The sequence below is a fragment of the Rana temporaria genome, chromosome 2 (assembly GCF_905171775.1).
Source record: "Rana temporaria chromosome 2, aRanTem1.1, whole genome shotgun sequence".
NCBI lineage: Eukaryota > Metazoa > Chordata > Amphibia > Anura > Ranidae > Rana > Rana temporaria.
The window spans coordinates 265221886-265235564 of record NC_053490.1 but is presented as its reverse complement, the minus strand read 5'-3'; the positions used below and the strand labels follow the sequence as shown (position 1 = coordinate 265235564).

The window sequence follows — 13679 nt, the reverse complement described above, 5'->3', positions numbered from 1 at the left end:
GATAATCTGATAGGCCAAAATGCATAGAGGTTGAGTCACGTGATTGTGACACACTTCCGCCTAGACGTCCAAACCCGGAAATCGAGCCTTCACCGCGACAGCGTCTTCATGTATTGATCAGGCAGTTTTCACCGATTACTTTTTTACCTGCTGTTCACTCTGGGTGCCAGGATATCAGGCACTCTTAGGCCCCGTACACACGACAGAGTTTCTCGGCAGAATTCGCCGAGAAACTCGGTCAAAACCCGGATTCTGCCGAGAATCTCTGTCGTGTGTACACTTTTGGCTCGATGGAGCCGCCGAGGAACTCGACGAGAAAATAGAGAACATGTTCTCTATTTTCTCGTTGTCCTCGTTCTTCTATGGGAGAAGCCGGCCCGCCGAGCTCCTCGGCGGCTTCATCCCAAAACTCGACGAGGAACTCGACGTGCCAAGCACGTCGAGTTCCTCTGTCGTGTGTACGGGGCCTTACATGTGAGTCGAATACCTTCTTTTAATCTTTTGGAATAAAGTTTTTTAAACAGTACTGCACAATGAGGCTTTTTCTATTTTTTCTATAAACATGAGGATTATTTACCATATCCAACCACCGGATACTTACAGGGGTCGCCCCACAAACGCATTTGACCTAACTAGCGATAGTTGGTCCCATCCCAAGGGTGAGTGCACATCTACTAGGGGGGCACCCTATTTAAGCACATAAGGAGTACGACATTTTTAATCCATATTTCAAGTCACAGCACTGTGTATGAGACCTTCAATACTGTTCCAACAGCACAAGCACTTTTTTCACTGTGGAATTTTTCCAGCGATTGTTGTTTTTTAGTGTGTATTTTTGTATTTTTGTGTTAATTTAGTGTTTCATTATTAACTTTGTTGTATGTAGCATTTAGCTCAGTTTATTCTTTATTATTTATCAATTGTTTACAACAATTTACACTGCAGCTGCTCCAGTCATGTGATAATCTTTCCTATTCATGACATTTTCACAAAGTTATTATTATTATCATTACCTTTTAGTATCTGCATCACTGTCCTTTGGTACTTATATATTTTATCACAATGACTAGTAATTATATTGTAATTATGAGGCCGGGTACACACGGACAAACATGTATGGTGAAAGCGGTCCGTCGGACCGTTTCCACCATACATGTCTGCCAGAGGGCTTCTGTACGATGGTTGTACACACCATCGTACAGAAGTCCGCGCGTAAACAATACGCGGGGCGTGTCCGCGGTGTCGCCGCGTCGATGACGCGGTGTCGCCGCGACAATGACGCGGCGACGTGGGCGGCCCGCCTTTAAAATGCTTCCACGCATGCGTCGAAGTCATTCGACGCATGCGAGGGACGGCGGGCGCCTGGACATGTACGGTAGGTCTGTACTGACGACCGTACATGTCCGAGCGGGCTGAATTCCAGCGGACTGTTTTAAAACAAGTCCAGGAATATTTGTCTGCTGGGAAAAGGCCCGGCGGGCAAATGTTTGCTGGAATTCGGCCCGCTCGCGCCCACACACGACCAAACATGTCTGCTGAAACTGGCCTGCGGGCCAGTTTCAGCAGACATGTTTGCTCGTGAGTATGGGGCCTAAGTGTTACTATGAAAACAGGATTACACAAATTCAATGCAAAAGTCCTTCAATCCAACCCAATTCTCCCGCAGCAACTTGGTTCTCCCGCAGAGATATTTATTGGATTCCAGAACAGGTGACAAAATCCAGCAGAGTGTTTGTAAATATTACAATGATCAGAAGCCCTCAGTGCCGGTTCACACAGGGCAACACGACTTCCAGCGCGACTTTGCGAGACGACTTCAGTGCAACTTCAGCGCGACTTGGAGCAACTTACAACGCGACTTCAAGTCACCTCCAGGACAGGTGACTTTGCCAGTGGCCAATCAAAAAATAATCAGCTATGTGGGAGGGAGGGGTTTGCCTGAGAAAACTATTTTCTCTTCCTGTAAAGTTGCTTTAGTTAAGACATTGGTCCGATTTTGGAGGCAATTTCCATTGAAATCAATGGGTACAAGTCGCCTAGAAGTTGCCTTGAAGTAGTACAGGAACCTTTTCTGAATTCGGAGCGACTTCAGTAGTGTACATTAAGACGGCTCTAATTCACTTCAATGTAATTTCTCATGTCGCGCGACTTGGGGCGACACAAGTCGGATCCCAAGTCTGAGTGCCAGAGTCCCATTCAAAATACTTAGTCCCTTTCTATTATGGCAAGTATAGAGGCATTTCACTCATCCAGCATATATTATCCAATCTATATTATGCACCTTGGTAGCTTCCATGCCTGCAATAATGTGTGTTATAATGTAGACCTGTGCTTCAATCATAATCATTTTAACAGCTTTAAGCGGGGGTTCACCCAAAAATCAACTTTCTGCCATTAGATCCAGCATACTGCTGACATCTGCAGTATGCTGGGTTTTTCTACAGCTAGTGGTCACAGTCTGAACTCCAGTTTGATGAAGAGTAAACTGGCCTTTTGTTTACAAATTATGGGGACCCCTAGTCTAAATTCTAGGTAAGAAATGTAGATATTATAATTTTAGCTATTAAACTTCACACAGAATTGGTTGACTGGTTATAATGTATTTAGGTGATTTCATTTAAAGATACCATATGGCAAAAATTCATAATATTTTAATCTATGTTTCTGTGTATATTAGAAATATGAACAACATAAACTGACACAATTTTACAATATCAAAAATTAAAACAACAACACTTTGGACAAGCAGTACAATTGTATTGATTTTATTGAAATATTATACCATGTTTAAATAATTAAACTTACAATCATAGTGTGAAAATCGAAAAAAAATTACATTAGGCATGGAATATTTGTAGTATTTGTTGTTGCATGGTTTCTCTAAGTGTTCATATTTGAAGTATGGCCTGAGCATTACAGTTAGAATAGAGTTAGAAACTGTTGTGTACTTGAGCGGTGTTTTGTTATGTCTAGGCAGCCACATAGGCGTGATCTGAGGCTGGATTCTCATTGTAGTGTTATATGAATTCTGCATGACCACTGATAAATGCAAAAGGAAAAGGTAATTTTTTATTTCTTTCAGTACAAAACATTATTATTTTATGCCTGTGCTATACACTGCATTATTGTGAAATGCAGGATTTACATATACTTTAATGCTAGACAAATGCTAGACAAATGGTTACATTGAAGCAAAATGTTATAAAGTATGCACCAAAGATGCGTCAATGTGAATCCTGCTAGATGAACATTTTTTTTCTATTGCCGAGGGGGCATTTTTTGAGAAGGTTGATTATTGAAGAAACAAGAAGAACATCCAAGACATGGAGAATGCCATAATGGACTACTACCCTTCTGAGGTAAACCTGTGCAGCCAGTTAGAGGTAGTTAGGGACATTATGATTTTACTGTTAATGTTCGATTGTACTAAAAAGCGGTAAAGTTGCATCAACTGTTCTGAGCCTGTTCTGAAGTTATTCAAAGGGGTTTATGTTTGTTCTGGCGTGTCAAAAGAATCAGGGTCTGTACGGTCTGTGCGGTATAAAGCTCAGCTGCTACAAAAGTTCAAGTAAGAGAAGCAGTGTAGTTGATATAAGTAACCAAGCACTAGTTCAATACACAACTAGTCATTAGATGTGGTATCTGGTAAAGGTGGTGGACCCTCTGTTAGTGAGGGGGTTGATGTTCTGGCTCCCTCCCTAGCGGTCAGTTGCCAGTAGCAAACGGAACCAAACCCACGTTACGGAGAACCATGAACTGGTCACATGTGTATGGAAGTGAAAGAGTTAATTATGAGCACACATGAAGTCCGCGCTAGGTGCATGTCGGGACCCCATTCTGTTACTGGGAGTGAGGTAACAGAGGTATGCTAGACTGGTGGAGCTAATGTGGGCAAACATACATCAAGTTACAGTGTTTAGTGAGATGGGACACAGTGTCCTGGCTGCACCTATGTATTGGTCCCTTACAGACTTTTATGGGGATGTGTCTCAAAACTGAGATGATTGTAGATGGGGCCATAGAAGTGTGTTGTGCTGTTTTGCCCGGGCACAGCAAGGTCAGTGAAAGTTTTCAGAATGTAAACAAACATTAAGGTAAATATGAATCTGTGAAGGGGGAGGGTGGCTTAGGCTAGGTCAGCAGGAGAGCACTTATCCTTTAAAACTAATTATCACTCATCTCTGTTTCTATAAGCATTGTGGTGAAATTTCTTTTTCAGTCCAGTATGTGGATATTTTTTTTTTTTTATGAAGAGCAGATCTTGGCAGGCTACCAGTCTTGTAATGTTAGCAACCAGCAGGTGTTTCAAAGCTGTCAGAAACCAACTGACCCTAATGCATGGGTCGAATTCCCCCAAAAAATCTTTAGAAAATCCGAAATGTTGTTTGTTTTGTGATCTGATGGTGCCACCATTGATTTTGAAATTTTACCTAACCAAGCCTTCAATTTCACCTCATGTTGCTACAGAATTTTTTTTTTAGGAAGGGAATTTTCTTTTATTGTGCTCATGTGCATTTCTTTTTCAATTATATTTCTCACATGATTATCCAATCGTTGATTAGAAAATCGTTTGTTTTTCAAAAAATTTCCAACATGCCTGATCACTCATATTCGATGGTGCGAAATTCGAACAAAAATTCTTAGGTTCGATTTTCAAAAGAAAATTATTTCAAAATTCGACCCATGCATGGCTGGCCTAATTTAGAGTCTTTGTTGTAATCTTTGAGGATTTTTAAGAAGGAATAATGTTAAAAAGCAACCAGAGAAGTTTGTTTCAAAGCTCCTTCACTGCTTGTTAAGAGTATGTTAATAGTTTAATGTCCATAGTCTGATCACAGCTGCAATTTAACATACTAATCAATGTTTAATCATTAAAATCCTGTTTCATTTACAGACTTCAATAGGCATTTATTAAAACATTAAAACTACAAATGCCACAATGAATGAGAGTAACAAATGTCTGCTGTGAGACACTACTGCTTCCACACCGGAAGTATAGACTTTTCTCACTCCCAGTTTCTGTATTGGTCTGAAATTCTCCACCATGACCGCATCTGCTGAATAATTAAGTTTTGTGTAGAATGCTTCCAGCTACAAACAAAAAAGAAAAAAAGAGAGAAAGGTATAGTATGATCCATATGCGTTACGAGATTAAGGCAAAATAGAAAAAGAAAATTTATGCTATCCGAGGAAAGCACCTCAGATGACATTTCAAATCACTCTTCCAACATTTGCCTTCATTTTTGGAAGTTTCTAAATACCCACACTTGCAGGCTTTTGTAGAATGAGACAATATGGTTAAAGGCTGTGTGCCAACCACAGTTTTATCAGATTCTTTAACAAAATTAGGCCATGCATGAAACTTTAAACTTAGTATCATTCCCATTTATTACACCAAGTAAAATATAAATCTATGTCTTGATTATTGGTTCTTGGATAGTGTTCATTGTTCAGTACAGATGTGCATATGGATATTCTACTGCAGCTCTTGTAGCTACGCACTGGGTCTTATTTCCCCTGAATGTTAACCCCTTCATGCCTAAGGGTAAACAAATCTTAATGCCTATGCACAATTTTGCAACTTTGACATATGTTAGTAAAACTGTCCATATCATCACAACTACTTTGTACATCCAGGTGAATTATACCTCTTTTTTTCAGGACAAATCGGGTTTCTATTTGATGGTAATATGTAATGGATATCTCCTGATTTTATTTATTTTGTTATCAAAGGAATAAGGGCCCAAAATAGTTTTTAAAAAACAAAACAAAAAAAGTTATTTTTTTATTAAGCTGTATATTTCTTGTTACTACCAAAATCTACCACCAAAAAACAACCCAAATTTACTTTTCCTGATCCTTTGTTTTGCAGCGATATCACATATGTATACGTTATTTGTTTGTACCCATAGCACAGCCCAGAAAAAAAAATGCGTTTTGCTTTTTTTTTTATTGTCCTACCTACACACTGACACTGACACTAACTGACACTGATACTAATTAAAAAATAAAGAAAATATCCTGCCCAAAGTATGCTGATATTGTCCTTTTACCCCTTACGTGACCCAAACACTAACCCTGGCACTGAACTAGACCAAACCTTGATCTAGCTATTTATTTATTGATTTTTTTATATTTATTTGTTTATTTATTGATTTTTTTACGCATTTTTTTTCTCTGCAAGGACAGACAAACATACAATCTATCTTTCCTCTCCATTCACAGAGAGAGAGAAACACAGGGGCGGGCTTCAAAGTAACTGATCTCTACCGCAGCGATCAGGTGAACTGGTTTCAGGTCCAGATTGTTAGTATGCTCTCGGTGAGGCCCCAGTCTCCGTGCTGTTAAAGCAATTCTAAAGGCAAATATGTATTATTTAAAAAAATAACAAAAATAACAAATATCTTATACTTACCGGCAATGATTTTGCATAGAGCAGCCACAATCCTCTTCTTCTCGGGTCCCCCACTGGCACCCCTCCCCCCATGCAGAGTGCATGCTCATTCCAGAGCTGGCGCTTTGTGTCCATTGACACCCACATCGTGGCTTGGCCTGTCCCCCACATTCTACTCACTGGCTGGGATTGAGAGAAGCCAGAGCCAATGGCTTCCTCTGCTGCCTCTCTGTCCATTGAGGACAGAGAGAGAGAGAGAGAGAGAGAGAGAGAGAGAGAGAGAGAGAGAGAGAGGAGAGAGACACTGCTCTCACGCACAGCACTGGATTGAGATCAGCCTCAGTAAGGGGGAACATGGGGGAGCTACATGCATATTTTTTTACCTTAATGCATAGAATTCTTCTAAAGATTTTCTGCCTTTACAACCACTTTAAGTACAACGTAGAGTCACAGTGTTGCAGAACGGACTAATGTAAAAACAGTTTTTTCTTTAAGGGTCAATACTTTTTTCATATCACCTTATTATATGTGATTTAAAATGCAAAAATGCAAAGATTTGTTGGGCTGTTTAACTCACCAGCAAATGTTATTAGCTAGAACATCAGACCGTTCCTTTAGAGTGCTATTAAAGGCATCTTTTAAAGAAAAAGAAAAAAAAACATGTCATACTTATCTGCTCTGTGCAGTGGTTTTGCACAGAGCAGCACAGATCCTCCTCTTCTTGGGTCCCCTGCCAGCGATCTTAACCCCTCCCTCCTGCCAAGTTCCACCGCGGCAAGCAGCTTGCTATGGGGGTTCCCAAGCCGCTGTTCTGTGTGCTCATTCACACACCGAGCAAGGCTCATCCCCCACTTTCTCCTCATTGGCTTACTGGCTTTCTTAACCAATGAGAAGGAAGATACCTGGATGAGCAGCTGCTCTCATGCACATGACTGGATCAAGATGGGGCTCAGGTAAGTACTGGCGGGGGGCTTGGGGCACTGCTGCACACAGAAGGTTTTTCACCTTCATGCATAGAATGCAAACCATTTTAAATTTATGCTGCCTATGTTAAGTAATCAATAGTAAAAAACAAAATCTAATAAAAGTATATACCTGGGATTTCCCAAGCTTTATTGTTTCATAAAACACAGTCCAGGTGACAATTTCAGCGCAGCCAGGAGTGGTGAGAGAGCCATCATATCTGTAGAATTTTGTTAGATTTTCTTTTTCTGGAATCAACTCTTGTAATTTCACTTGTGAAACAGTTGTACGCAGGTCTATTTAAAAAGAAGCAGTTTATTATGACTTCAATTAAATCATTCTGCAGAATATATATTATTGAATTACATTAAGACTGCAGAATTAAACTCTATTTTAAGTTAGAAAAAATATATTGGACTTCAGGCCAATGCTCACGCATAAAGTATACCTCATAAATAGATCAACAAAACTTTATTTTAAGACATACTTATTGTTAGTAACCATATAAAGCATTAACTATTAAAAGTAAACTCAATTTTTGTTAAAAAAAAGTCTAAATTTCAACAATGAGCTTATGTATTTCTGTAATAACGTTCTCATTACTTAAGGTAATAAAGTAATATATACAAGATATATATATATAAAACATACAAGGCTTTCATAGAAACATAGAAGAGTGATGACAGAAAAAAAAGACCAAATGGTCCAACTAGTCCGCCACTTTATTTCATTTTATTTATTTATGTTTTGTTCTGTTTTTTGTTCTTTTTTTGGGGGGGGGGGGGTAGATCTATGTTTCTCCACATGTTTCAATCCATATGCTGTTAGCTGACTCACTGTCTCTGCTGGAGCTTTCAGTAAAATAATACTTTCTAAGATGAGTTTTGAACTTACTTTCTGTTAGTTTGGATCTTGTTCCAGTATTGATCTTAGCTTCATATTAAAAATACTGCCCTCCTGAATCTTATTCACCCCTTGACGTATTTAAAGGTTTCAGTCATGTCTCCCCTTTCCCTTCTTTCCTCCACACTTCAGTCTCTCCTGAAATGTTTTATCCCCCAGATCTTTCACAATTCGTGTTACCTGTCTCTGGACTTGTCCTATCTTATCAATATCTTTTAGTAGGTGAGACCTCCAGAACTAGTATTTTAAATGAGGTATTTCATTTGGAGACCTTGTTTTGTCAAGAATATTTTACATTATTCTTTCTAATTCGTAGACAAGGTATGTACCTAAAAATGCATTTTTTTTTAAATGTTAGTTGTAAAAACAAATAGGGGCCAATTTATAAAAAAAAAAAATTGCTTTGTGAATGTCTCAACAGTCATGCAAGCGTAATGAATGATTACTGTATTATTTGAAATATGTGTGTAATAGTTCCTTTGATGCTTTTCTCCGGATGACTGTTACAACTCCTAACATTCTATGTTCAGAGAAAAATCACTTAAAGTGGAAGTAAACCCATCCATAAAGCAGTTTCATTTCCGGTACGTGACGGAAATGTAACACTCCCATTGGCTGTGCTCTCAACCAAACTGAGAAACCATCCAATGGCTGGTGTCTAAACTGATCACATGTGCAGCATCATGGCAGTTGTAGATTAAACAGAGGCAAAGATGGCAGCTTCCTTGGCTGAAAAGGATAGGGGAGTTTACTTACACTTTAAGAGCATTTGACCATGAGAGTTAATAGGCTAAAAATATTCGACCAGAAGGGCACATAGTGTAATATGAGGGAGACTTCTGTGTGCAGTCTATGGAGAATCTTGTGCGAATGGCTGAGTGAACCTTCAGCTGCAGAGTGAAGTGAAACATATGTATTACCATTGCTATAGCTTCCTGCAGGTTGTTGGGGAGCCAGAACCCGCTTTATAATGACACTAACATTATGATTCTGCTATTTTTAAAGATTTTTTTTACATGTGACCTAAAAAATGTATTAACAAAATAAATTAAAACAAAAAAAAGCTTAATCATTATATTTAAAAAGTATTATTATAAAATAGATATTATTAAAAATAGAAATAATTAAAAAGCAGAAAAATAATAGCTAATGGAGAAGTGGGAAAGGAGGTAATTTGGATGAGTTTGCTAAGGGATCATAAGCAGTTAAGGGGCATCCACTTGAACTGCAGATGAATGAAACAGACGGAATACAATGTAACAGTAATGTTGTCACACTGTATTTCTAAAAGAAGATTTTAAACAATTATTATTATTTATTTATTTCAGTACTGAATTCTGAAAGACTGCAGTGGCTGTGACATAACTAGACAGAATGTTGTGTTTTAAAATATGAGAATTACAAGTAAGTAAATAATCTTGCACATTACTTTAAAAAAGATAGTCTCAATACTTATTCCAATCAGTTAATTGTGAAATACCTTTTGATCTGATGTCATTTAGGGCCTGAATTATGCCATCATATTTGCTATTGTTTTCCTCTGATTCCTGTAAAGAGTAGATGAGAATGTAGAAATGTATTTTAATAAGTAAAATAAGTTTTTCATACTTACCATAAAATCTTTTTCCTGAAGTCCATTGAGGGACACAGGAACATAGTTATTCTTAGACATTTTGATTATACTGTCTCCTTCAGGAGATTGAAAAACAATAAAGCTTTAACACAGAGGGATGGAACCTGTGTCCCTCAAGAAAACGTACAATTGTTATTCAAAACTTACAGTAATTTTCCTAGTCAGGAAAGGAAAATTATGGTAAGTATTGGGTAACAATTTTCAGTTTTCCTGGTGCACCTTACATCAGCACTAATGGGATATAACATACCTAAATCAAGGGAGCTTAAAGAAAAGAACTTAACCACTTAACCCCCAGACCATATTGCTGGTCAAAGACCAGAGCAGTTTTCGTGATTCGGCACTGCGTCGCTTTAACTGACAATTGCGCGGTCGTGCGACGTGGCTCCCAAACAAAATTGGCGTTCTTTTTTTCCCCACAAATAGAGCTTTCTTTTGGTGGTATTTGATAAACAAAAATACAGCGACAATTTTGAAAAAAATGAATATTTTTAACTTTTTGCTATAGTAAATATCCCCCAAAAATATATAAAAAAAATATTTTTTCCTCAGTTTAGGCCGATACGTATTCTTCTACATATTTTTCGTAAAAAAAATCGCAATAAGCGTTTATTGATTGGTTTGCGCAAAAGTTATAGCGTTTACAAAATATGGGGTATTTTTATGGCATTTTTATTAATATTTTTTTTACTAGTAATGGCGGCAATCAGCGTTTTTTTTTCAGTACTGCGACATTATGGCGGACACTTCGGACACTTTTGACACATTTTTGGGACCATTGGCATTTTTATAGTGATCAGTGCTATAAAAATGCATTCGATTACTATAAAAATGCCACTGGCAGTGAAGGGGTTAACACTAGGGGGCGGGGAAGGGGTTAAGTATGTTCCCTGGGTGTGTTCCAACTGTAAGGGGGGTGGACTGACATGCAGTTTGTTGGCAAGCGTACCTCAAAGACCCACACCAAAGAACAAAGCGGACCTCCCCCTTGCCCCTCATCAGCTGGGATCTCCAACCCCACTATACCCTCAGTCCTCTCTGAAGCCTGCACTGATAGGACTGAAGGTGTAGAATTAGGTGTGTCACAGCCTAGCACATGCGGGCAATCTACTATCGGTACACCGATGGCAGATTGTACCAGGCAAATTTCCCTGCTCCAGCTGCTGCAGCGCCAAAAGAAGTTCTCTCCCAGCCATCCACATGCCCAGCGGTTGAATGCTAGCTTAGCTAAATTACTAGCACTTCAACTGCTGCCTTTTCAGTTGGTAGATTCTGCCCCCTTCCGTGAGTTTGTGGAATGTGCGGTACCTCAGTGGCAAGTTCCCAAACGCCACTTTTTCTCATGGAAGGCGATTCCGGCTCTCTACCGGCTTGTGGAAGGCAATGTCCATGCCTCGCTGGACAGGGCGGTCAGTGGTAAGGTGCATATTACTGCTGACTCATGGTCCAGCAGGCATGGACAGGGCCGTTACCCATCTTTCACGGTGCATTGGGTGACTCTGCTGGCAGCTGGGAAGGACGCAGGACAAGGTACAGTAGTGTTGCAGGTTGTTCCGCCACCACGCCTCCAAAATGCTACTACTGGTTGTGACACACCTCTCTCCTTCACCCCCTCCTCTTCTTCTTCCTCTGTGGCCTCTTCCTGTGCTGATGTGTCCTCGGAACCAGCGGTGCTCCTTAGGCGTTCAAGGGGCTACGCAGGTACGCAGGCAAAGAGATGCCAGGCTGTGCTTGAGCTGGTGTGCTTGGGAGACAGGAGCCACACTGGGCCAGAGGTTCTGTCAGCTCTGCAGGGGTAGGCTCAGAGGTGGTTGACGCCACGCCATCTTAAGCCAGGAATGGTGGTTTGCGACAATGGCACCAACCTCCTCTCCACCCTGCGACAGGGACAACTGACCCATGTGCCCTGTTTTGCTCATGTCTTTAATTTGGTGGTGCAGCGGTTCTTGGGCAGGTACCTGGGCTTACAGGATGTCCTGAAGCAGGCCAGGAAAGTCTGTGTGCATTTCCGATGGTCATATAATGCCAGTGCTTGGCTGGCAGTCCTCCAAAGGGAATACAACCTGCCCAAGAACCGCCTAATCTGTGACATGCCCACCAGGTGTAACTCTACGTTGACCATGCTGCAGCGGCTGCACACGCAGCAGAGGGCCATCAATGAGTATCTGTGCCAATATGACAGCAGAACTGGGTCAGGGGAGCTTGTTTTTTTCCCCCACGCCAGTGGGCCATGATCAAGGATGCATGCACTGTCCTGTCACCATTTGAGGAGGCCACGAGGATGGTAGGCAGTGACAGTGCATGCATCAGTGAGACTGTCACTCTTATTCACATGTTGGATCATACTTTGCGTGGAATAATGGACAGGGCCCTTGAGGCAGATCAGAGGGAGGAAGAGGAGGACTTACTTACCTCTCAAGGCCCCCTTTATCCAGACAGTGTTCCTGCTTGCCCGCCTATCACACAGGAAGAGGACGAGGAGGAGGAGGATTGTGTCAGCATGGAGGTGGAGCCTAGCACTCAGCATCAGCAGCAGTCTTCAAGGGATCAATTACAGTCCCAAGGAACCCATGGACTTGTACGTGGCTGGGATAAGGTGGCTGTGGATCCTGTCGTCCTCAGTGATCCAGAGGACTCCGCACCGAATGCCTCAGCAAACCTACGTTGTGTATTGGCCTCCCTGATCCTGCAAAGCCTGCGGAAAGATCCTCGTATTTGTGCTATCAAGGAGAGGGATCATTACTGGCTGGCAACTCTTCTTGATCCATGTTACAAGAATAAGGTTGCGGACCTTATCTTGCCGGCGCAGAGGGAGCAGAAGATGAAACATCTTCAGGAGGCCTTGCAGAAAGGTCTGTGCAATGCATTCCCAGAGACTGGGGGGTTACAAAATCCAGGTCCTGAACAACGTGTTGCTGAGGCTTCGGTCAGTCACAGAAGGAGCGGTGGAGAAGGTGGCCATCTGACCGATGCGTTCAGACAATTTTTTAGTCCGCAGCCCCAAGGTATGACCGGTTCCAGCAACCATCGCCAGCGTCTGTTTTACATGGTGCGCGAATACCTAGGGGCAAGATCAGACTTGGACACCTTTCCCACTGAAAATCCTCTGGCTTACTGGGTCTTGAGGATGGATCACTGGCCAGAGCTTGCACAGTACGCAATTGAGCTACTGGCTTGTCCTGCATCCAGTGTTCTTTCAGAACGCACATTCAGTGCTGCTGGAGGCTTTGTAACCGATCACAGGGTGCGCCTCTCCACCAACTCGGTCGATCGACTGACCTTCATAAAAATGAATCAGGCTTGGATCACCACCAGCTACCAAGCACCTGATGCTGATGTAACTGAGTATTTTTTTTTGAAATGTCAGATCCCTTCAAGACTGCCTATGCTGATGCTGAGTGACTATCCTGTTATGCTGAGTGACTATCCTTTTCCTCCTCAATGATCATGCTGATAGCTTGTAAGAACATTTTTGGTTCTGGGCACCGCCACCAGTGGCTAAGGCCCAATTTTTCTGCCCCTGTGTCATGAATATGCAACAAGTCTGTCTGCTTACCTGATCTCCATGTGTTCATTAGAGGCTGACCCTGCTCTGGTTCCCCTTTTTATCACTTCCTCTTCCTGCATGGCTCCACCCTAGTCCATCCCAGGAAGCCTATATTAACCGTTGCTCTACAGGTCTGCAGTGCTGTTCAACAGTGTTCCTATGCTTAGTTCCTGTCTGCAGTATAGTTGCTAGTTCCTGTTTGAAGAGTGCTTCGTTCATCTTCCGTGTACTGTTTTGGC

The 13679-nt window shown here is 41.3% G+C and overlaps 1 protein-coding gene across 2 annotated transcripts in view; it reads right to left on the bottom strand.

Annotated features, from left to right (window-relative positions):
* Window positions 1-4795: 4795 nt before the first annotated feature.
* Window positions 4796-13679, bottom strand: part of CA4 (carbonic anhydrase 4) — a 123074-nt gene continuing 114190 nt past the window's right edge. For both annotated transcript variants that reach the window (XM_040336908.1, XM_040336909.1), the window contains exons 13-15: window positions 9741-9807; window positions 7490-7653; window positions 4796-5091 (exon numbers count right to left, since the gene is read on the bottom strand). In XM_040336908.1, coding sequence (XP_040192842.1) covers window positions 4912-5091; window positions 7490-7653; window positions 9741-9807 — 411 coding nt within the window. In that variant the 3' untranslated portion in view covers window positions 4796-4911. The remainder of the gene's footprint in view (window positions 5092-7489; window positions 7654-9740; window positions 9808-13679) is intronic.